General features: G+C 51.1%; 10 protein-coding genes across 10 annotated transcripts; 4 read left to right on the top strand and 6 right to left on the bottom strand.

The window, feature by feature from the left end:
• Positions 1–1771: 1771 nt before the first annotated feature.
• JN550_013510 (uncharacterized protein) lies at positions 1772–2296 on the bottom strand (the record flags this gene model as incomplete). Its single annotated transcript, XM_049312105.1, has 1 exon — positions 1772–2296. One exon carries the CDS (start codon positions 2294–2296, stop codon positions 1772–1774), a length of 525 nt encoding a protein of 174 aa, XP_049164544.1.
• Positions 2297–3129: 833 nt separating this feature from the next.
• JN550_013509 (uncharacterized protein) lies at positions 3130–4137 on the bottom strand (the record flags this gene model as incomplete). The annotated part of the gene is made up of 1 exon (XM_049312104.1): positions 3130–4137. One exon carries the CDS (start codon positions 4135–4137, stop codon positions 3130–3132), a length of 1008 nt encoding a protein of 335 aa, XP_049164543.1.
• An 846-nt stretch (positions 4138–4983) lies between these two features.
• JN550_013508 (uncharacterized protein) lies at positions 4984–6106 on the bottom strand (the record flags this gene model as incomplete). Its single annotated transcript, XM_049312103.1, has 4 exons — positions 4984–5397; positions 5455–5523; positions 5596–6025; positions 6090–6106. 4 exons carry the CDS (start codon positions 6104–6106, stop codon positions 4984–4986), a joined length of 930 nt encoding a protein of 309 aa, XP_049164542.1.
• A 420-nt stretch (positions 6107–6526) lies between these two features.
• On the top strand, positions 6527–6940 carry JN550_013507 (uncharacterized protein; the record flags this gene model as incomplete). The annotated part of the gene is made up of 2 exons (XM_049312101.1): positions 6527–6543; positions 6628–6940. 2 exons carry the CDS (start codon positions 6527–6529, stop codon positions 6938–6940), a joined length of 330 nt encoding a protein of 109 aa, XP_049164541.1.
• A 677-nt stretch (positions 6941–7617) lies between these two features.
• Positions 7618–9065, bottom strand: JN550_013506 (uncharacterized protein; the record flags this gene model as incomplete). The annotated part of the gene is made up of 2 exons (XM_049312100.1): positions 7618–8494; positions 8551–9065. 2 exons carry the CDS (start codon positions 9063–9065, stop codon positions 7618–7620), a joined length of 1392 nt encoding a protein of 463 aa, XP_049164540.1.
• A 930-nt stretch (positions 9066–9995) lies between these two features.
• On the bottom strand, positions 9996–11241 carry JN550_013505 (uncharacterized protein; the record flags this gene model as incomplete). Its single annotated transcript, XM_049312099.1, has 2 exons — positions 9996–11059; positions 11148–11241. 2 exons carry the CDS (start codon positions 11239–11241, stop codon positions 9996–9998), a joined length of 1158 nt encoding a protein of 385 aa, XP_049164539.1.
• A 418-nt stretch (positions 11242–11659) lies between these two features.
• On the top strand, positions 11660–12649 carry JN550_013504 (uncharacterized protein; the record flags this gene model as incomplete). Its single annotated transcript, XM_049312098.1, has 1 exon — positions 11660–12649. One exon carries the CDS (start codon positions 11660–11662, stop codon positions 12647–12649), a length of 990 nt encoding a protein of 329 aa, XP_049164538.1.
• A 1009-nt stretch (positions 12650–13658) lies between these two features.
• On the top strand, positions 13659–15468 carry JN550_013503 (uncharacterized protein; the record flags this gene model as incomplete). The annotated part of the gene is made up of 4 exons (XM_049312097.1): positions 13659–14317; positions 14413–14604; positions 14764–15060; positions 15186–15468. 4 exons carry the CDS (start codon positions 13659–13661, stop codon positions 15466–15468), a joined length of 1431 nt encoding a protein of 476 aa, XP_049164537.1.
• A 1425-nt stretch (positions 15469–16893) lies between these two features.
• On the top strand, positions 16894–18271 carry JN550_013502 (uncharacterized protein; the record flags this gene model as incomplete). Its single annotated transcript, XM_049312096.1, has 4 exons — positions 16894–17159; positions 17300–17382; positions 17433–17645; positions 17697–18271. 4 exons carry the CDS (start codon positions 16894–16896, stop codon positions 18269–18271), a joined length of 1137 nt encoding a protein of 378 aa, XP_049164536.1.
• Positions 18272–18810: 539 nt separating this feature from the next.
• JN550_013501 (uncharacterized protein) lies at positions 18811–21456 on the bottom strand (the record flags this gene model as incomplete). Its single annotated transcript, XM_049312095.1, has 4 exons — positions 18811–19188; positions 19300–20000; positions 20655–20744; positions 20823–21456. 4 exons carry the CDS (start codon positions 21454–21456, stop codon positions 18811–18813), a joined length of 1803 nt encoding a protein of 600 aa, XP_049164535.1.
• Positions 21457–23087: the final 1631 nt, after the last annotated feature.

Genomic DNA, 23087 nt, shown 5'->3' with positions numbered 1-23087 from the left:
ATTGGGAAGTGTAGAATCTGACTAACACGAGTACTGCAACGTTCAAAATCCGCGACATGTTCGCAACCACATTCTTTCTTTCAGAAAATTAACTAGGCCACCTTCTGCAATTGAACACTTCGACTCTCGTGGATTCTGCTGCGGTCAATTCCTCCTGCCAGGCCGATTGTTGCTCGTGAATCCTGCCAAGGGTACCGGTGATTTCTCCACTTTGGCGATGCTCTATCCCGAACGCACAGCTTGATGGGCAATCTCGAGCCACATTGCTAGGCAGAGGCGCTAGTAAACGCATCGGCTGTCGTGCGTTGGCTGTCATGCATCGACACTTTAGGAGCTCGCTTTACATGATGCGCCATCGAACGCGTTTCAATAACTAGCTGTTCTTGCTGTGAGGTCACAGAATACTGTCGCAAAGCAACAAAGTGTACCTGTATCCAGATAATTGGACGTTGCAGCCGCCGTGAGTTGATTCGCAGCCGCACAAGGCTCTGAACCGATATTTAGCAAACGCAAGCTGGCTGCCCGGCATCGACATCGCCGTTCCGAACTTCTACCAAAAGTCTAGATGCTTGGAACAACAGGTCCACATCGCACGCCAGGATTCTCGACCTAGAAGATACGATAGTGCACCGGATCGTTTATTGTACAGTAAATGCCCATTCGAACTTGTTCTTTCTTGCTTTTGCTCCTTCGTTCATCCACTAGGTTGCGATCCCAAATCTGGGAGCCGTCACGGATGTGGTCCATGATGATGATCCTGAGGTAAAACCGAGCGTTACGTGAGCCTTTACTCGGGCTCAAAGGGTGCCAGGAGAACTTGAAAGCAATCTATTCATCGATAGAATCAAGAGCTCAGCGGGGGTTGAGGATACACATCAGGAATTGCTCGTTGTCCAAGCAATTCACCACTTTATCCTAGGCTTTACGTAACGGAAGGTTGAGGGATTTGCAGGTTTGTACACGATAAAATCTTCTAAATGGATCAGAGATCTCTGAAGCACCCACATCAGTAGTAGGTTCATCAACTTTGTTTCTGTTAGAGTTTTGAATCCATAAATTGACGATGACACTAGTACTTGGGTTGACCTGGCTGGGTTGCAATACATTATTTGAAAGCTCAACAACATGTGGAAAGTCGGTGAAGATTCGCACTACACGCCCACTATTACCTGTTCGCCGTTATCTCCATCCAAGCCTCTCTCGATCGATAGTTATACTCGTCCGGTCCACGATGCAGGAGACTCGTCGGCAGTGTGGCGCATTGTTGGCCGCCTTTTGGAAGCCCAGACTCTTGAAACATGGCACAACACCTGATTCTACCACACTGGTTATCGAAACAAAAAATATTTTTGAACTTCCATTCTCCGAGAGTGCTAGGCCGAAGAAAGTAAAATATCATCTTTTTTTATGTCACAAATTTACGGCGACACGCTCGCTGATGTTGAGCCGCATATGGCCCAGTCTGATAGATTGGCGTTCCAGAAATAAGAGAACATTTGATATGTCAGAAGGTAAACTTCAAGCCACTTCGATAAGTAGCTATATAAGACTTAGGCTGAAAAGAGATTTAAGACACAAACGAGATAAAAGCTAGTGACTTCAAACGTTATTTAAGATACTTTCGCAAGTGAAGTCGTTCATTGTAGCCTTGAATTATCAACAGACTGTGATTGTATGTAACTGTCCCGGAATGTTAGATAGAGACCCGAGTAGCCTGACTGTTTTGCGCGTTCAGTTAGAATAAGCCCATACTACAAACATCTTGTGGCTGTCAAAGCTTTGCTTCATCCGTCATGACATCCTTGAGCAGCTTCAGCGCTTCCACAGCAAACCTCTTCATGTTGGCAACTCTGTCGGTACCCAGTCCCGTGTTCAGCTCCCTCACGAAAGTGCCTTTCTCGCAATCGACAGCGAGGGCGACGTACCCAGGCGTCCGATTTGGAGTGTCGCTGCCGGTAGGTCCAGCGGTGCCGCTTTCCGAGATGGTATACGTGCTGTCCAGATCCTTCCGCACGTGCTTGGCCAGCCCGGTTACGATGTCTGTGGTTGGGCCTCTGTATCCCTTGATGCTCTCCTGCGTCCAGCCAGCATAGGCAATGCGGGATGGCAGGGTGTAGAGTGTCAGGCCGCCCTTGTAATAGCCGCTGGCGCCAGGAGCAGAGAGAAGGGAGCTGCTGATCAGACCGCCGGCAGCCGTTTCTGCAACACTGACGGTCTCGTTGCGGGACTTCAGAAATGACGTCACCTCTTGGAGAATCTCCCGGATTTCGGCAGGAGGGAAGTCTTGCTCAGCCATCATGGATCGGAAAGCTTTAGGCAGTTGAGGTTGAGGGCTGTGTCACGAAGTCAGGATGTAATTCATCGTTCAGAGTGGTAGCCCTGGCAGTTATAGACTCGGCAGTTGCGGGGCTCGGCGGAGCCGATTACAAATGTCACAACCCCGGCCGGACGAGCCGCAAGTATCGGACCCACCAGTCGGCGAATCTGATCGCAAGCACGTTCCTGTTCATTGCACCGATTCACATTTCACCCATATTTTCTCTCTTTAGGCTCGATAAAGCCCCATAACTAAATCGAACAAAGTCATTCAGTCTACGTGATCCATGTTTTGATTCGTCATCCAGTTTCAAGTCAAAATTGCAGGTGTTCGTCGCAACCATACTCAGTTCTGGATTTGCGACTTTCGAGTATGCGGTACTAACAAACATGTAGTAAATAAACAGGCATGCTTTAATTGCAGACTTTTCGTGGCTCCTCGAAATCCTAGTTTCATAATTGTCGGGTCGTGCCCATTGGAGAATTGATATGAGGCCTTAGAAGACAAGTAAAAAGCTCAAGGTTTTAGTGGCAAGCGGATACAATCGTTCACTCTTAAGCAGTATTCACGCAGGGCATTGTCAGACCCCGCGAAAGAAGGCAAAAAGAAAAAAAAAAGAAAAAAAAAAGGAAAAGGCGGGCAATTTGCAGTTCACCATTATGTTAGAGCCTTTCTAGCGCTCTATAGAATTCCCGACTCTAGCAGCCTATTAGGTACAGGCTTCGCAAGAATCACCTTCCTCCTATCACAGAGAACCCTCACCCTTCCTCGGGCCAATTGCCAGTCCAAGCCCAACCTGAGTTCAAAGAATACTAGAATGGTCCTCTGAATTCATGAACATTGTCGTACTGATCCTGCACCTGTTCGTAATAGCTGTCTGCGCGTCCGACCGTGCCGCCGGACCCGTGGCGATTTTTCTTCCAGTCTGGGTTTCTCGAACCCAGCTTGTGGACCCTCACCATCTCCCGTGAAACAACACGCTGCTCCACTGTGCTGTCTACCCCACGGGGTCGTCTGACAGCCAACAGCAGCTCCTTACGATGGATGAACCTGTCGCCCGGAGAAGAAACACGCCCCGAATACTGGCTGCAGTCAAAAGTGACCGAGGCTGGTTCTCGTAGGTCCTCGTTAAACACGGCACCCGAGCTGCCAGTGCGTTTACTGCGGAACAATTCCACTGTGAGGCTAGAAGATGTGCTCTCGGACGTCTCGGGGTCTTGCTGCAACTCCGCCGGAATTGTCCTGATTTTATAGCCATGTCGCGAGTGATTGCGATACAGGGGTGACAGAACTGAGGTGGGAAAGTGAACATTGAGCTCGGTCCAGCCCGATCCGTGCTCCATGAGGTCTTCAATGGCGAGCCAGGAACGCAAGATCGCGTCACCTTTCACAATGAGGAGCTGCAAGGAGAGGCCTGGTAGCAGGTCAAGGAACGATCGCAAGAAGAGATTCTCAGCTTGTGGGATGTAGTAAGGGACCCAAGTCTGGTCGACGCGGAGAAGTCGGATCTGAGAGAGCATAGAATGAGGGGCGGTGGTCAACTTAGCCATCATGGTGTGAATGTCGAGAAAGTAGAAGAGCACCTGGCCAACCCAGGTGCTGCCGATCTCGCTCGAGGCACGGCGACAAGTTCGAAGGAGGGCGAGACTGTTTGCGGAAGGTCGAGCGAAGCAATCGTCATCACAAGATATCTTGTACTTGCGGCCATGAGTAAGGCGGGTCGATGAGAAAAAGCTGGCGTAGATCGCATTGCGTAGTTCCTGGGGTAACTTGGTGAAGAGGGGACTGCCACCCTGCGCGTTCACGTTCGTGGCCGACATCTTGTACGGTGATTGTCTAGGCAGTTGAGGTCGGCTTTGTGACGTCTGCCCGTTGGTGTCGGCAAAGTCAAGTGAAGTTATGAACGCGAAAAGTTCAGGTTCGTGAGGTTGGTTTGTGGCGACTGGATGAGTTGAGGCGGGCGTTTGATCTCGCGAAGGAATTAAGATCGGTCGCCTGCTCGCGTCAAACACCCGCGATGAGATGCTGGCCCTGACTAGGGTTTGATAGGGAGAGGTTGCAGTTGCAATGGATGAATCTGGAGGCAAACCAGTAAATCCAAGGCGAAGTTGCCCGGCTTGATTGTTTGGGGACGAGAGTCAGGAATGCACCCACTAATTTCACCCAAAGGCTCGTTGCTGTGCAAGGTGAAAAGAGAGAGAGGGGAGGAGGATAAAAATTGATCGCACCCGTCGCCGAATTTAGTTTGGGATTGTAGTGTCTCCCCAGGAACAATCAGATGGGGTTTCGCGACGTGTTGCGCATTCAGGTAGTCCGTGTTTCGCCTTCCTGGCGTCGATGTAGTAGGCACCGCGGACCTGTTATCGACGGAGCTCACTTCGAAAATTCCACTACGTCTTTAGGCTCTGGATAAGTGAGGCAGCGGGGACGCTCGGTGTGAACTACAAAACACGCTTTGTTTACCTATGTAAGAAAACGGTCTCTCGAAGAAGGGATATCATGGCCTTCCCACCGTGGAGGCTCCAAAGTCAGTCTACCTAGGGACATTAACAGCTCGCGAATCGCTGTCATCATATGGGTCATGTCGTAACAGCAAATGGAAATACAAAATAAGTAAATATGCCAACTCCGCCTGCTCGGAGTAGGGTTACTGCCGGCCCGGGGAACTAGTAGATGACCGTGTCCTCGTCTCCCTCCACCATTACATCGCCGGTCTCGTCCGCATCCTTGTCCTGATGATCATGATGGCCACCCTTGCTGGCCTGCGCGGAATCTCTGTTAGTAGTTTCAGAAGTCTCATCAGGCTGCTGGGGAGGGACATCATGTGTGGCATCTGTATCAGTTTTACCCACTGTATTCTCGTCCTGGTCGACCGAGGGTGATTCGGTGGGTTGGAGTTCAGGGGCAGGGTCAGACTCAGAGGCGGGAGCTTCTTGGGTCGTTATGCCAAGGGCCTTTAGTCTCTGCTCTTTCCTTTGCTTGAACTCACGGGTCTCGCTGTCAATCAGGTCTTCTGCATCGCGGATCTGGTCTTTGATAATATCTTCTTCGTCCTCCGTGGGTTCCCAGGGCAAGTAATACTGGATCAATATTAGTCCACCATCTCGGGCATGCAACCAGACATGAGGATATCTTACAACTTGGGGCACGGTCCTGGTTCTCAGAAACCGCGCTGTGGCGAGCAAATGATCATGCTTGGTCCTCATCTGGACATCACAGTCAGTTCTTGGCCCTGATTCATGCACAATGTCGCCATTGGTGGCTGGGAGCCAACATACAACTTTCTCGTCCCACTTTATCTGTTCCCTCTTGCGTACTGTGTTGAGCTCGGCCAGCTTCGCGGCGCGCTGCTTGTCGTCCTCGGCTCGCAGCTGCGACGCCTTCTCCCGCTGTTTGCGCTCGATCTCCTGGCGCCTCTTCTGCTGTGAGTTTGAGTTCTTCTGGCTCAGCGTGCTAAGCAAACCACCGAACAACCGCTGCCCGCGTTTCTTCTCCTCCTGCGACGCGCTCGGCCGGCGTTCTGAGCCTGTGGGTGCCGGTGGTGATCTGGTCGAGCCATTGTAGGTTGCCTCGGAGTCGCGGCGCACTCGTTTCGGCGATTGCGAGGTCGTCCTGTCTTCGCCTGGGGGCGGCGAAGATGCCTTGCGTTTATGCGCCGCCGGCGACCGTATGGACTGCTCGTCGCCATGGGAAGGAGCAGTCATCGCTCTGGTGACACCTATCAGTTAATGGGACGCAAGGCAGATAGGCGCGGGGTCTGGGGTGAACGTACTCGACATCGGTCGACATGATGAAACGACTCAATCCTGACACATTACAGTCGCTCAGTGTATGCGACCTCGATAAAGCAGTACGATCTGCTTCAGCTCATCCTCACGTCGTCGTCGGTGGGAGCGGTGGTTGGATTAAGCAGCATATCACGAGGCTGAGGGACCTCGCGTAACTTAGGGAAGGTGCGAGCTAGGACTTGTGCTAGGTAACCCCACTTTACGCCACTTTTATGCAGATAGCTCTTTTATGCACCTAGCTTCCAAACGTCCCTCCAAAGAAATCTCCAGAACTCGGTGGCAAGGCTGAGAAATCGACCTGCGCCTTGTTGCCATATCTACGCCCTCGACTCACAGACGAGCCCAACTTGCGACTTTCTCAGTTCTTTGCACCCGCAACTGTCTCTCAACCAACACTTGCGCGAGCTGATCGACCGCCAGAATGTCGCGCCATCATCCGTAAGTCCACTTACCCACCTGACGCCCTTCCGCGCGCGCGGCACCCTTCAAGAACCAGTGCTAACGTAACTCTCCCCCCTGCAGCGATCTCGTCATGTGCCGCAAGCAGTCGGGCATCGCCATCGGGCGGCTCTGCGACAAGTGCGACGGCAAGTGCCCCGTGTGCGACTCGTACGTGCGGCCGACGACGCTGGTGCGCATCTGCGACGAGTGCTCGTTCGGCAACTACCAGAACAAGTGCGTCGTGTGCGGCGGCGAGGGCATCAGCGACGCCTTCTACTGCTTCGAGTGCACCCGCCTCGAGAAGGACCGCGACGGCTGCCCCAAGATCATCAACCTCGGCTCCTCCCGCACCGACCTGTTCTACCAGAAGAAGACGAATCGGACGGGGTTCTAGTGCACGTGCGCCCTGGGTTTGGGGCTGCTTGGTTTCATTTTTGGCCGGTTGTTTTGATTTGAGAGGAGAGGCAAAATATGGAGAAAGGAGGGCTCGGCTGTCTCCTGGGCAGAGATGTGCTAAAGGACGTTCGTCGCCGGGATGCGAGCGCTACCACTGTCGGGCGCATGACGGAGGCGAGGGAGGACGAGAGACACGAGGCTGTCCACGAGGCGCGAGGTGTGCATATAATGGCGTTTATAGGGGCCTTTGGCCGGGTTTTGATTTTTTGGCACCAAATTTGAAGGCTGATACCCAGCTAGTTGAGCATCGAGCGGGAATAAATGATTGATGGTCAAGACCTGGCTGTCACATTGGAGAGCTGCAATGAGGTCCGATCATGAGTGGGTGTCTTAGGGAACATATGGCTCTAGGAGCCATGCCCGCCAGAAATATGTCATGTTGTTAGCGGTCTTGTACCTTCCACAGGCTCACCCGGACATAGAATAAGCACGATCGAACATAAAAAGGATGCCGGACATGGTCCAAACAAAGAAAACAATCTTGCTGCTTGCAATTAATCACTACTTTCATGTCCCATGCTACCCATAATACATAAGTGACCCACGCAGTAGTTATATATACACGGCCAATGCAGTGTCCAGGACGCCAGCTTCGCCCATCCGCAAGTTCCCAAATCAAATATAGCTGACTTTGACGCCCATTCCCGCAGTCGCCTTGACCTTGTTCCAGCCGGTACCCAGGACACGCGTTATCCTCTCACGTATCCTCTGGTTCCCAAACATGACCAACAGCCCCACGATGAAGGCTACGAACCGCATCAAGAGCATCGGGTTTGTCTTGAACGACGCCCCGAGCTGCTCGATTACGACTCGTAAATTTGACAGGATCATGGCTGCCCGCGCACTGTAACTTGGAGGGCCCACGGGCTTGCTATTGGCCGGCTTTGGTTTCGACAAGGCCGATGAGCTGGTCCGCGTACGTCTCCCCTTGGCGGACCCGTTGGTACTTGGTGTTTGCTCGATACCGTAATCAACCTCGCTGCCCTCCCGCCGTGCGCGCTCTTCCTCTAGCCTCTTGCGTTCTCTCGCTTCGTTCTCGGCACGCATTCGGCGGGCCTCTTCGAGATCCCTTCGGAGTTGGTCGTCCTGCCTCTGCTTTTCCTCCTTTACCCGGCGCTCTTCCTCTTGCTGCTCCTCCTGCAGACTTTCGAGGGCCTGGAGGAAGGCATCTCGACGCTCCTCATCGAGCACCGATGACACGCTGATGAACTCCCGCGCGTAGTCCCACTCATTGTTGCGTAGTAGCACATGTAGCGTATAGAGCTCCAGGATCTTGACTCTGGCGTTCAGGTCGCGCGGCGTGTCGGCTCCGCTAGTTCCTCTCCTGGACTTGGAAGGGGATTTCCGGCCTCGTGATGACAGTCTCGGCGATTGTGATTCCTCCAGCCGCTGGGATATATCCAGGTTAGGCTGCTGGGATGCAGCCAGATAATTCTCTAAACGTTTCTGGTTCAACTCTTGTGTATGTGCATGTGCCAACAGTAAAGTGGCTCTGTCCAGGTTGTTAGCAGGCGATTCAAGGGCGAGACACGGCAACGCCAAACTCACAAGTTTATCACGACATCCGAGTCCACCTCACCCTCGACCCCATGATACCCATTACGTACCACCTCGTCCCAGATTCCTCCTTCACGTACTTTGGTGCACAGCGCTCTCCATTCCTGTGTTCCGAACGCATCCTTGCCCTCGTCGGGGTCGAGCTCCAGAATCGCATTCAGGATGGTAAGGTACAGACTCCAGACCTTGATGCGTGTGGATCGGCTCGCCCTCGCAATGGGCGCGGGTTCGTTCTCCGCATCCCCGTTGGACTCCCCGTTCTCGTCGGGCGAGGGCGGTGTGATGAGGGGCTGTACCGTAGACAGAGCCTCGGGCAGGCGGCGGGTCAGGAACAGCTGCGAGGCCTGGCGGTAGGTCTTGGAGATGTGGTTCGGCGTGGGGCGCGTTAGAGTGGACGAGGACTGGAGGGATGCGATTGAGCTGGACAGGATGTTGTGGTGGGCGCTGAAGCCGGAATCCGAGCTCGGGCTCAGCGTCGCGGAGTAGGAGGAGCCGTTGAACGCCATGTTCGGGTCGGATGGTGGTGGTGAGGGTGCGTGTTTATCGTCTCGTCAGTCCGGCGCCGGTGGCACTACACATTACACCCAGGTGACTATACGCCGCGCACTCGAACACGAAGAAGACGTTTAGAGGTGGGCTTCGGACATGGTCAAGAATCAATCGCCGTCTTTTCACAACTGTCCGCCGTTGGTTGCAGCAGCAGGAGAGGCGTCGTACCCGTCGTCCGATTGTCGAAATTGACCCCGGCGAAAGCGCAGCCGAACTGGCATGTGGACGGCAGACCGGGCGCACTAAAGTTTGCCAACCACCACTGGTCAGCTGGGGAAAGCTACTTAGCCACGGGCTGCTGGCTGCGGGCTGTGGGCTGCGACGGGCGACTCGGTGATTGCGGTCAGCAGCTGTTTAGCCTCGGCACGTCGGCGCCCAGGGCGCCCGCGCGATGCGTGTTTGGCCCTGGCAGATCGACTGGCGTGCTGATTTGCAGGGCGGCCAGTGCCCGCCCCTCAGCTCCTCCACCACCCTCTCGCGCGGCTGGGCCGATCCCCATAACGGGCTGTCAAGCCCGCGATTCGCCAAGGCGCCGCCCCACCGCGCAATTTTCCGGGGTAGCTCTTAAGGGCCACGGTCGGCCGTTGGCTAGCCTGGCTCGTGAGTGCGAATCATGCGTTCCGCGTCATGCGGGCGACTCTCGACGCGTAGATTGGTTGGCAATGCAGAAAGGGTCCTTTCGCTTCTCGAAGCTTTTCGCAGATGAGTTCCCTCTATAGGCAGTCAGACATGCATTCCCCGTGTTGTAAATTCCCGATTACGGTCATGACCGTCAAGACTTCTCGTCCTGGTGTATTCTATAGTGGTTGTGATAGTGTAATAGTGCTACAATTTAGCCTCGGGTTTGGCTTTCAATCCTTCGTCCCTCGAAGCTGCGAACACTTTGTTCACCCAACACTCAGCGTCCCTGATCTCTGAGCCCGCCAACGTTCGCTCTGCTCCCACAACTCGCCCTTTTCACCATCGACAACTAGCCTCCACTTCTGCAGGAACCAGCGGGCAGCCTCCCAGCTTCTCATGTCCCAGGGCTGAAAAGACCCGCCCTGCCCGGTTTCTCGCCCGTCATACCGCCAACACGTCAACGCTCGGTGGTAGAAGACATCCACCTTCATTTCCTGATTGTTGAACAAGTGGGGCAAGGTGACAGACATGGTGATGACACGCTCTCGAAGCACTGGTATAGGTATGACGTCCAGCGCAGCATGATGCGGATAGAGCACTTGTGGGAGCGTGGGTTGCAGATGTTCTGGCGCTCCGGCGGCTTTGAGGCGAGCCTCGGTGAGTAGGTCCATGGGGTCGGTGCCAGTGTTGACATCAGCTCTATAGAATGGCGACAGACACTCCTCCTTGCAAGGCACCAGCAAATCGATGCCAAAGCCAAGACTGGTCGCATTAGCTATATAGGCTGATATCAGGAGCGATTCTGCTGTCTGGAGCGTGTTCAGGTATGGATCTGCGAATTGAGATGAGACATGGGCCGGCAGAGTAGTATGATCGCGACACGATGAGCCGGATGACACCGATGTTCCCTGCGTAGATACATTGCTATTACACGAGAGGGGCAGTGCTCCTACAGTTGATAGCCAAGTGGTGTTGGGACAGGAGAGCATCGACTCCGATGATCTCGTTAGATCCCAAGACGTGCGAAAGTGGTGCACCTGGTTGTTTAGTAATTCGCCGAAAAGAGCTCCGTCTTCAGTATATTGGGTCAGGGGATCCGGATATTCAGTCCGGAGCAGTCGTCCATTTGGTGACGAGCCAGAGTTGACGATAAAAGATTGGTCAAACAGTTCCGCTGGGTGTACCAAAGCATCTTGCCAAAAACCGTTACATTGGATTTGTCCTGCTGTATTGCTTTGGCGTTGCTCTGGACATGCCGGTTCAAGCCGCCTGAGGCCGTGATGGGGAGGCGAATTCTTTAGCTGCTGCTGACTTTCCTTACGCCTTTTACCTAGTTGCATGGTTAGTTTATGATGCCTGGCGTAAGAAACGCCACTTGGAATAGCTATTAATCAAGTGAGTAGACTGGGAGCACGCACGATGAAGCTTCTGCGCCGCCCGATTCTGCTCCCTCCGGGCCGGGGTGATTACCCGCTTGCTCTTCCGTCGGTGATGGCCTTGAGAGGACTGCATTCTGGTCTGATCAGGGTTTTGCGGCTCGCGTCGCTTGTTATGGGCCTTGCAGTCAAAAACGGACAATGAGGGTTGCAGTCCGATCTAGTCTGGTGAAGGATGGCTTACTGTGGAGTCAACGTCGTGGCTTATGCTGGCTTACGTTCAAACAGCCAATCAGCTGATAGACCTGCGCGAAGCTGGCCAATAACATGGGACCTTCATGGAAATCGAGCCCTCGAATGGGGGTTATCTCATCAGTGAGTTTCCAGTATTCCATGAATGGCTGACCGCCACCTTCTGCTGAAAGATATAAATCCCATGCCCTCTTAGCCAGACAATCATCTTCTGAAGGCAATCTTCCAAAACATTCGTCTCGCCTTTCCCAACGCTTCCTATAAACCCCAAGAATTACTAATATACAGGCGGCAGGAGCAAAATGGCAGGAAAAAAGATCATCGCCATCGTAGGGGCAACTGGTAACCAAGGCTCCTCTGTAGCGAAAACGTTTGCCCTCACGGGCGGTTGGCACGTCCGCTGCTTAACTAGAGACCCTACCTCGGCCAAGGCACAGACTCTGGCTGAAATTGGGTGCGAGCTGGTCCAGGCAGACTTGTCAGATCCCACTTCACTATCACCAGCATTTGATGGGGCTCATGCCATATTTCTCAACACTGAGCTAGCGGGAGCCTACCGAGCCTATCTCGCAACGGGCGAGGATCACGATACCGCCATGCAACGCGCGTTCGACTCCGAGGTCAACAGTGGCAAGAACGCAATCCATGCGATCAAAAATGTCGCCACGCTGGAACGTCTTGTCTACTCCGCCCTGGGCTCCGTGAAACGTGTGTCAGGGGGGAAGTATCATCACACGACCTTCTTTGAGACCAAGGCCGCGATCGTCGACTACATCGAGGCTGACCATCCACTGCTGGCGGCCAAGACCTCATACATCTATATTGGGGCGTATATTGACCACCCATTCCTGCGCCCGAAGCTCGACGTAGCCAGCGGACGGTATGTCGGCATGCTGTCATGCTCCAAGCAGACCCATTTCCCAGTCATCAATGCTGCCGAGTCAACGGGGCCTTTTGTCAGGTGTTTAATTGAAGATGAGGATCCAAAGACCAGGCTTCTGGCTTATGACGCACGCCTAACAGTCGGTGAGGCTCTCGACCAGTGGAGTGGAGTGACTGGCAAGTCGTATGTCTTTGTCCAGGAGACGTTGGAGGACATGAGTAACAAGACCGGCATGCCTTTAACATTCATCGAGTTCCCGGCTGCGCTCGAGGAATTCGGCTACTGTACCGAGGGTGCGGTTATTGAACCGCATCAGCTAAAGCGAAAGCCACAGACCCAGAGCTACGAAGACTTTCTGAGACAGCAGGACGTCGATGTACTGCTTGGTGATGTTGCAAACACCAATTAAGCGCCGTTGCAAGAAAGCTTTGGGCAGAATGTCGAGGGTCTACTGCCCGCACCTGACACACACATATTTCGTTTGAATGAGGCAAACGGGGAATGAGCCTTAGAGAATATGTATCCTGGTACGGATTGTATTAATTAGTCAACCTAACATTATTCTCTTTCTTGAGTACTTTGAACGAGCCGCATCATGACTGTAAGACGATTTCTGCATGAAACGCCGCTGAAGGTTATCTGAACATTGGCTCTATGGATCTCTATGTTAACCGCCAACCAGAGTGCCCGGCTTGGCTGATGTATATCCTTCTTCCCATCGGGTCCCCCGCAATTTTACATAGATTCGACAGAATGTCAGCTCTTGAGATTCTGAATTAGTACCTGGTTCCAAATGATCGTCCGAACCCTTCTCGAGCAGCAACTTGACCACATGATCACATTAAGATACATAAAGCTCGAAACAATTCCCAGTGCCGCCATTCTATCTTTTGCCCTTACCAGCCAGTTGGCATCTATAATAGACGAACCAGTGCCGCTTAGAGGAAGTAGTTTCTACATATCAGGATGTCCGTTACCTTTTGTTCGATGTAAGCTTCCATCTCCGTCACGCTCAACATCCATTCGGCCGAATTGACGCCTTTCTGGAAATCCGGGGCACCATTACGTTCAAAACAAGCGATTACTGGAGATGCCTCACATCCAATCTCGCCAAAATGTAGGGGTCTGCCCTCTTTAGCTAGGAGAAGCAACTGATCAAAGATGCACTTGTTTGGATTGCTCTTTACTTTGATACTGGACGCAGCTGTTTTGGCACGTTGATCACAGACGTTTGTATCGAGTAGCGATAAGCGACAAGCGATGAGTGGTAAGAGGCAAGGGATAATCGACAAGCCAAAGCTATTCCAACCAACAAGTACGCGAGATTAGTCAACGCTCCCTAACTTTGTTTACAATTTACCTATCCGCTGACTGCACTTTTCGAAAATCACCCTCTACGATCGCAAATATCAGGCGCCATGTCTAGACAACTGTTCTACGGTCTTTCTGTCCTATTACCCATCTTAGCAATACTACTTGAGCGGAATTTAATGGCAAGGTCCGAGGCATATGCTCCAATCATTGGTCGTGCCAACGTTACCTTGTTTCTTGTCAACAGCGAGGCCGGGTTGTCGAATGTATTTGCAGCAACAGCGCAAGCTTTGCTGGAACAACATCCCACGGTGACAGTACATTTTGCGTCATTTTCACCCATAGCGCCTCAGCTTGAGCGCATCTCCTCGTATAGTCGTACCCAGAGCCTCTCTCATCCCGCTCCGGGCATCATCTTCCATGAGCTCCCTGATCTGACACTGACGCGTGCCATCCACTTGTCGGGGAGAACAATGTCCAACATGGCTCACCCACCAGGGCTGGGTGGTATTGACCAGATATGCAGAGATATCCAGTTTTATATTTCCCCTTGGTCGGGGGAAGATCATTACGTTCTGTACCAACGACTGGTCGACATTATTGATCAAGTAGACCCTGCAGTTATCGTTCTGGATACCGTGTTTCGCCCTGGAATTGATGCGACACGTGAGAGAAAGAGGTTGCATGCTTTCATTTCACCTAATACGTTGATTGACAACTTTGCCATGGATCAACCGTGGGGGAGCATGTTCTGGAAGTATCCCCTGTGAGTGCATCCAAGTCGTTCCCCTAGCTTTCCAGATAATCATGGAATGCTATGCCTATTTGACCATTCGCAAACGCTAATCTTGTATCTCATAGGGCGGCCTCAGGCATTCCGTATCCCGTCCCCTGGAGAAGGATACCAGAAAATATCTACTTGACTCTTCGTTTTATCTACGCTGTTTTCACGATGTCAAACATAAAGGAGAAGCAAGCATTTCTCAAGTCCAAAGACCTCTCAGATCCTATCAACTTTTACAATCTTCACCGTCCCGAAGTACCCTGGTTTACGTAAACTTTACCAGGGGCATCGCGACCTCTTTATAAAGTCCCAAAGAATGTGAGCTGTCTTGGACCAATGACCCTTTCTCTTGGGGCAGCATCGCAGCAGGACCCTGATCTGGTAAAGTGGTTGGCCCGGAAACCAACCATACTGATCAATTTTGGAAGTGGATTCACGTGGATGAAATCGAAAGCAGAATTTATGGCATTAGCGTTGGCTCAGGTGCTCGAGCAGACTGACCTACAAGTCCTTTGGAAATTCCAGAAAGATACAAATGATGCAAACCTTACTCACAGACTCGAATATGACGATACCTTCCTTGAGCCACTACGGCCCTTCCTTGATCGCGGTCGCGTGAGAACACAAACTTGGTTATCCGCTGATCCTACGGCTTTACTGAAGACAGGACACATCGTCGTTTCGGTTCATCACGGTGGCTCAGGCTGTTACCATGAGGCTATTGCGTAAGATTCAATGTTCCTATAAAAAATTGGCCCCTTTGGGCTTGCCATCCCTTCCGCATTACCCGTTGTACGCATAAGCAGCTTGCGAGGAGAAACGAAGAGGCTGACCACGCACATTGCAATAGAACCGGTGTCCCTCAATTGGTACTACCCCAGTGGTTCGATCTATACAATTTCGCACAGCTGACTGAAGATATTGGCGTCGGCGTTTGGGGTTGTCGAGAGACAAGCCCGCATTGGACGGTTGAGTGTCTTCGACATGCCCTGCTCAGAGTCGTGAGAGGCGAGTCTGGCCGGCAAATGAAAGAAAGGGCGGCACATTTCGAGGAAGCAGCTCAAAACAGTCCAGGCCAACAGGCTGCAGCTCGTGAAATTGCCAGGCTAGCTTCCAGTGGAAAAACGGCGTGAGAAGTTGCTGCTCTCAACACTTGCAGGCGTTGACTGAGGGAAGTCAGCACCCTTTCCAAGAAGGAGCCTGACGGCATCGTGCTGGCCGTTGTTTGAAGCATCATACAACAGCGTCCAGTTGCCCTTATCTGCCATAGAAGGGATGGCCCCATTTTCGAGTAGCGGCTCGGCTGTAGCAATGTTTCCATTATGTAGAGCAGCGTAGAGCGGTATCCATCCACTGCTTTCCACGATATCCAAGTGAGCGCATTTCTAAGAAGCAGCTCGACTACACCAATACACCCCTTATATGGAGCGGTGTCCATACAATTTTGGGTTTCCTGGGACAGTCCGCGAGTATTCACTAACAGTGAGGAAGCAATCACTGGCCAATGTGTAGACGCAATCTTCTACTTGCACCTCAAGTCCCCATAATCTTCCAACTGATACTTGGAGTATGGGACAGTTCTGCTGTGCAACTTTCGGCTGACATATTACGGCCCTCCAAGGTTATCAACTCACCATTGGACCTCATCTCCGTTCTATACCCACGCCAACCCCCTCCCCTTCCCCCTCTCACCAGATTCGTATACCTAGATGAAGTGTAACCATCCACCAAGTCATTGATCGGTTGAGAATTTCCGCTCGTTTGTGGCATGCTGGTGCTTCGGCTTTGTAATTGGCTACTATCCCTACCAGCTGACTAGGCTCATCACACATATTATATAAGGTTTATCATGAACAACACAGCATTGAAAGCTGGTACTAAGGACTGCTATGTCGACTTGTCATGAAATGCATTAAAACGCCTTTTGAATATGTGGGACTTGCTCAGACGCTATTATGATCTCAGCCTTTCCAACTGAATACTTCAAACTCCTATAATGATGATGATTTATTAAACTATCCAGACTTGTTTCATACATTAGTTATGTCAATCGGAGAGCCGAGAGCTTGTTAAAGATCGACGTGAGAGGCCAGGAATATTTAGACACCACTGATATTGCCAAGAGTGGGGTCTCAGAAATGTCAGTCTAGCACCGTAAATACAACAACCTCCACGATGAACCCCAGACAGCTCGCATTGTTTAAAAGCCCAGGCGACGTCTCTGGCGATCATGTCCGACTTTGAGAGTCGGGTTATGCGCGATTAAAAGAACAACCATGATCGGAGATTAATGATGCGGCCAAGAGGCCAAGCCTGCTAACGGTGCTTTCTGCCCCCTTTTACCGCTTATATGCCCTTTCGGTGCTCCATACTCGATTTCCCTTATTTTTGCCAAATGATCTATCTAATACGGTTTAAGTGCCCGGCTACTTTATGATACCATATTTTCGGACATTTAGAAGAACAAGGGCGAAACAAGATTTGCGTTGCTAAAATTTTGAATTCGCCCTTTTTGTTGTGCCCGTCCGATTTGGTGGTGCACTTGGAAACAAGGCAAGATGCATCTCAAGCCACTAATCACGACCGCTTTCCTGGCCACAACCTCTTTGGCGATAACAGACCGTACTGGCGACGTCCTCAATGGCGCAGAAGTCATCAACTCACTCGATCTGAACGATGTTCCCTCGTCAGCCGTAACCCGATATTACCTGCGCGCCGGTGAGCTCAATGGCGGCTTCCCGCTACACCTCCCAATCTTCATTGCCCGAGGGCCCAAAGAGACACTCGAGACAGGAAAGAAGCTTTCCGTCTCCGGTACCGTTCAGTAAGTACATTGGGATCATCTTTACATTCGATTCACGGAACTTCCTATCGAAAGCAAGCCTGCGTGAAAATCACTATTTCTGAGACGTTCCTTGCAATTTGTCACATAATTCAATGTGACGATTACTAACCACACATTAGTGGAGATGAGTTGAACCCAATCAGAGTTGTGCAAAAGGTTTTCGAGAACTTGGAGATAAATATTGACAAGTTAAATGGAACTGGTACCTGGTTCCTTCATTCCGCATGTAAGAGAGCAAAACTGACTGGCCAGTCATTGGTGTACCTGGCATCAACCCCATGGGCATCTACCTGAATCAGAGGAATTTCTGGACGGCATCCGATAGCGGATTTCTTACAAACATAAACCGCGTCTTCCCCGGGACTAACTCATCGAGCGGTGGTAACGGCGGTAATGTCATTGCGTATAACCTATGGAATTACATCTGGGGCAACACATCGAACGTCGACGTTGCTATAGACCTACGTAAGTACTGTGTGATCCCTGCGGCGCAAATCTGACCACTACACACGTTAGACACGCCTTCCAGCGGCAGCGGCTCCTCGCTTTGGTGCTATGCCGACTTCCGGTTGCCGTATGTGGAACGTCTTGCCAAACTCCTGCAACCTAATATACTCAAGATCGACCCTGGTGAGCCTGGGTCCATAGAAACGACCTTTGTACGCCATGGCGTACCTGCCATCACTGTCGAGATGGGCATTGCCAAGACATGGTTGCCGGACCTCATTGATCGGACTTACGACTTTGTTATACGCGTTATGGACGACTTGAGCATGCTCTCTGGCAACAGCAGCACCCAGCATGAACCCGACCTTAGCAAGACGTTCATTGGAAACACATTTCAAGGAGTTCGAAGCACTTATGGCGGCTTCATCGAGAGCCTCGTGACCTGGGATCAGGACGTGAAGGCTGGACAGGAATTGGGTCGCATTCGCAATGTATGGGGCGATGTAATTCAGATACTCCGGGCACCCGTAGATGCGAGAATCCATCAGGCGCCAATCGATCCTTCGGTAGAGCCGGGCCAGGACGTTTTCAGTCTGGTCTACAACTCCACGGATCCAAGTTGCATCGACGGTTGCGTGCTCTGAGAGCTTTCGGCTTCACTGCGTGTGCGCGTGACGAGGACTGGCTGAAGGGGATTGATATAATTTACCAAGTTGCAAGGAATGAACTTTGCGATGTACACACAGGACCAATCGTCCAAAGTTTGATGTGGGAGGGGATGCATCACGATGTGCAGTGTCTGAACCCTCCCTTCATCGCACCATAGGCAGTTCTGAATCAGGAGCAGCATCATGCCGCAGAGGCTTAACATCAATCCCACAACCGCACCGGTCGATCACCACACGTCTCATAAACTGCCCTCTTTGGTAGAAAGGGTATAGACCAGGAAAATCTAGACTCACCTGGTCTCTAAAACCGGCTTGAAATGTGCTTCGAAATGAGAAACGCGAAAGATGAATATCGTAATGTTTCGAATTGACATTACTAATATATCTGGGGAATGCCAGAAATCTCTGCTCCTACGGCCAACAGGGAGCAATGATCACTTATCGTATAGACTCTCACTGTAAGTCCCAGCGATATCTTATGACGACCGAAGATTCCAAGGCAGTGCTCCTCGCATTCATGTACTTAAAACTGATTCTATGATAGCAAATTGGTCTTTTTCGGAGTCTAGAACTGCCAAACCATCAAGTGGCAGGGTCACCATCGGCGTTGTGTGGCCGAAATCGACGTTGAACAGAATCGGAAACTTCTTTTCAGCCAGACGACCGTCACACAGCAGACCTTTGATGACATTCATGTACTCCTCCTTTCTCTCTGGGGAATCATATCCGAACGGCCGTCCCACAACCAATCCTGCTGCGTTCTCAAACACGCCCTGCGCAATCAAGTCTGCTATCCCAGCCCTCACTCTTTCCAGTGGGTTTCCTGACACATCATCGTCGCCGGTGGCGGTTTCGAAGAAGACAATGCGCCCATTCCAGTCCGGCACAATGGCCTTTTTTTTTTCACAGTCAGAGGTCAGCATATCTTTTTAAACACTTTTACACTTTGAGACAACATGAGAAAAAAGGCAGGGCAGAGAAGTGGGGCTCGGAGAATCGTATACCTGAACACCAGCTAGGCGCGCCATGACAGTTAGGCAACCGCCGAACAGCCGTCCTTGAGCCTTACCAGGTCGGAGCCATGTCCAGCCGGTAGCGGGAACGAGTTTCGTTGGCTCCACTGATTCAGGGTCGCCAAAAAAGATGCGCGGCATTGCTGGCGCATACGTGGCTGACCTTGCTATGTCACCGATGGGCTCCGGATCTGTGATGGCCCGGAACAGATGTTTGACGCAGAAGGCAAGGGCCGAACCCTCGTAGCCATCGTCCTTCTCCGCTATGGGCTCGCACAGCTCGGGGATGGCACCAGGTCCGTAGAAAGTGCGAAGCCCGGTCATAGCGTGCAGGAACCAGTGCAAGCCGGTTATGTCAGAGTATCCGACAACGATCTTTGGGTTGGCGCGGATGATACCATGCAGCTCGGTGTCAGCAATAAGGCTTGGTAGTAGCTCAGTGAAAGACGGTCCGCCGATCGTGCAGATTACAGCTGACACGGATGAGTCTGAAAATGCTGCACGGAGTTCCGAAAGTCGGTTGGCAATGGATGATTGGATGCCCGTATCAGGAGTGAAAAGTTCGCGCACCATATAGCCTCGGGAGGAAAGTAATCCTTTAGCCCGCGACATGGCGCTTCGTTGCTCGTTGTTAATCCGGTATGAGGGGGAAATGAAGGCTATTTCCCCACCAGGCTGCAGCGGCTTCGGGACTATGGTAGAAGGCATTTTCAGTGATGATTTATATCGACCTTTAGTTCTGCGAGGTGTGGTGCGTTGACCCTGCAAAGTATGCGTCGCGGTAGAAAGTCAAAATCGTCTTAGCCTGAATAAATAGACATTATGTGTCATGGATGTAATCACAAGGGCGCCACGTGTACAGGGTTGTCGGATATGACACATCAGCCGCTAAATCCAGGGGTGAATTCCAATTGCAGATGATATGAGTAAACAACCATGCCTGACCCAGATAGACGATTACGAAATCCTATATCGAAACAAAACCTAGTTATAATCTCTTATCAATTATCCCCTAGATGGGCTAAGATCATGCACTCATAGAAGGAGCGTTCAGATGAGCGAAATGCTGCGAGCCATAGTAACGGAATGCTTTACACGGGTCTTTTACTTCAAGCTAGATCCTCAGAATATATTCGAAAAGGTTTGTTTACAAATTGACCCATTCGAATTCAGATTGGTTCTTTGGTCGTACACCCAATAAGGTGATCCACTGGTGTGCCCTCGAAGAGTCCTTGTCCACACATTTACGCCTTTTTTGACATTTCTAAAGAACTAAAGCCGAAGTACCCTGCTAAATAATACCGTAATAGCTACCTTCGTGTTTCTAGATCATAGTTCGCTCTCACATAACACCTTCACAGCCCCAAAGAACTTTCCGGCAATTGGATTGATCGCCCCAGCAATGGCTCCCATGATGGTCACTCCCAGACAATTCTCTGTGAATATGATCAGTGAATGGTTCTGAAGAAAACGTCGTGGCTTGGCCTTATAGTAGGATCTTGGATTCAACTTACTTTTACCCTCAACAAGTTCTGCCCGGAATTCCATCGACTCCCTGAGATTGCCGTTTTCGAACCGGTTGATAGCAACATAATTGGGAAATTGCTTCTCTGCACATTTGCCTCCTCTATCAGTCATACCCCAATGACTTCCAGAAGGAGTGGCTCGCACTATCCACTTCTGATCGTTGGTCGTGACGCTGTCACCCTTGGCTGTAGCTTGGAGGGCCTCTTGCAGTGCATTCTTAGCCTTTTCGTTGGAGTACTTTCCATCAAGCCTGATGTTCAGTTTTGCATCACTTGGTTCTTTGCTGGTACCCTCCCACTTGCGAATGTCGAAACTCTTAGGAGAACCCTCATCGCATCCGCCCTCCTTCCTGCAGGCTGAGTTGATAGCGTCTTTGATCTTGGCCTGTACGTCTGTTTCACATCCCCATTGCATCATCGTCTCGCCCATGACCACCTTTGTTTCGACCTTGTCGTCTCGACGAGCTACCCCTTGGACTCCGGGCATTTCATAAAATCTCTTCTGGTAGTCGTGGCTTCCTGGCTCGAAGCCACGCTTGAACCGGTAGGCCTTGGTACCATTGACGGTCAGCAGTTCACAGTTTGACCCAGAGCCGCATATCTCCGAAGTTGGAGCGGGCATAGCACAGCCAACCGCTACTAAAGTCGATAGGTAAAGTTGAAATTTCATATTTTTAAAATTCGTGTTTGAAGTCGACAATGAGATTGGTGTCTTTTGCTTGTTTTGGTGAGCTTTATGGACTCTTTGTTAGGCCGGCTTTGATGCTCTGGAAAATGATGAAAAATATGATAGCAATTTCAGCCCAGACATTGCGGTCAAATATACTCCAATACTCATGCGATTGCTCCTCTATTTCCCTTTCTTGATTCTCATCTACTTTCTGTTTTTTTTTTAGAAACGCGGCTCAGCAGCCTTTCACCATGGACAGGGGTTTTCTTGCGGATGGAGGCCATGGCAATACAGATATTCAGTAGGATATAAATCCTCCAGAGTACTTGCGCAGTATCTAGACAAGATGGTCAGAGTAGGATTGATTGCGCTGCGATCTACCGCTTGGGTGATCACCCGTCAGCGGTCGGGGTATAGGACGCAGGACGTGATACCGTAGCCTGACATGCCGATCAACGTTGCCAAGGCCCTGTGCCACAGCCTGTCAGATAACGTTTGCAAGCTACCCATAGCCTTATGACGTCGTATCTCACATATACTAACACAATTGTAACAAAACTGATGCAGTGGTCCGTGATCAGCAATTACCTGGATTTTAGGCTTTTGTGATCAGCAACCCCTTGTATACTTTGCGGCCGCGCCATGCTAAGCAAGATCCTTCCGCTGGCAGTGCATTTGGAAAAGGCATTCTGTGCTTACTTTGACCATATTTCCAATCTCCTACTCCTATCAAAAATATCAGTTTAAAGATAGATTTGTGGCGAACAACGTCACAGACGGCGCCTAGGTAGTTGACAGTTGCACTTTCATCACAGCACTTGAAAATTGCAGTAGGGTGTATCTCTAATGTGCCCCCTAAGGGAGTAGCACGATGCTAAGGCTATAGCATTTCTTCTCTTTCAGGGTCCTTTGTGGGTGGTTCCTCATACAGCGTAGGCTTTGCAGATATAGATATTGGGTTTGAGAGTGAGCGGTGACTACGCTGTCGTGACTACAATCCGGAGAGAGTAACAAACATCGGCTTGAGTTTGGGCGAATTTGAATTAGATGCTACCACTAGCTGTATCTCATTTTGTATGCAAACGCCAACGGGACGATTGCCTTTACTCCTCCTCCAACCCCTCCCCCTCTGTTTTTCCTCCACCCCGAAGAGTACCTCGTTCTACCTCTACGCTAGCACCCAAGTCAGAACCCCAAGGCCAACCAGCACAATATTCTTTATGCTGGTTCCAACTTTCTGACCTGCACTCTTATTTAAAACTGTATTGATTTTGGGAGCGACAAAGCTCTCATTGCTCGCGAGTCGTCCTTCTCTGGTGAGGCAGTCTTGAAAGTTTGCTTCCCAGCTCTGTCTAGTAGATGAGGTGCTTATATCGGCGTCGTCCTTTAGTCTGCACCACGTGTAGCAGCCATCTTGTGTCGTTGGCTGGGGAGCACAGCACTTTGTCATGGCTGTGACATTTGCTGAGTTCCAATTGCTTTCAATGTATGCATAATTGGCGGTCTGGGGCGCTAGTGGCTCCAAATTGACGAAGCTGCATGTAATGTTGATGCCCGACATTTTAAGATAATGAGATGTGGAA

Source organism: Neoarthrinium moseri (genome assembly GCF_022829205.1).
Source record: "Neoarthrinium moseri strain CBS 164.80 chromosome Unknown scaffold118_Wmoseri_CBS_16480, whole genome shotgun sequence".
NCBI lineage: Eukaryota > Fungi > Ascomycota > Sordariomycetes > Amphisphaeriales > Apiosporaceae > Neoarthrinium > Neoarthrinium moseri.
The sequence above is the reverse complement of the archived record's forward strand: the minus strand, read 5'-3'. Positions and strand labels throughout refer to the sequence as shown.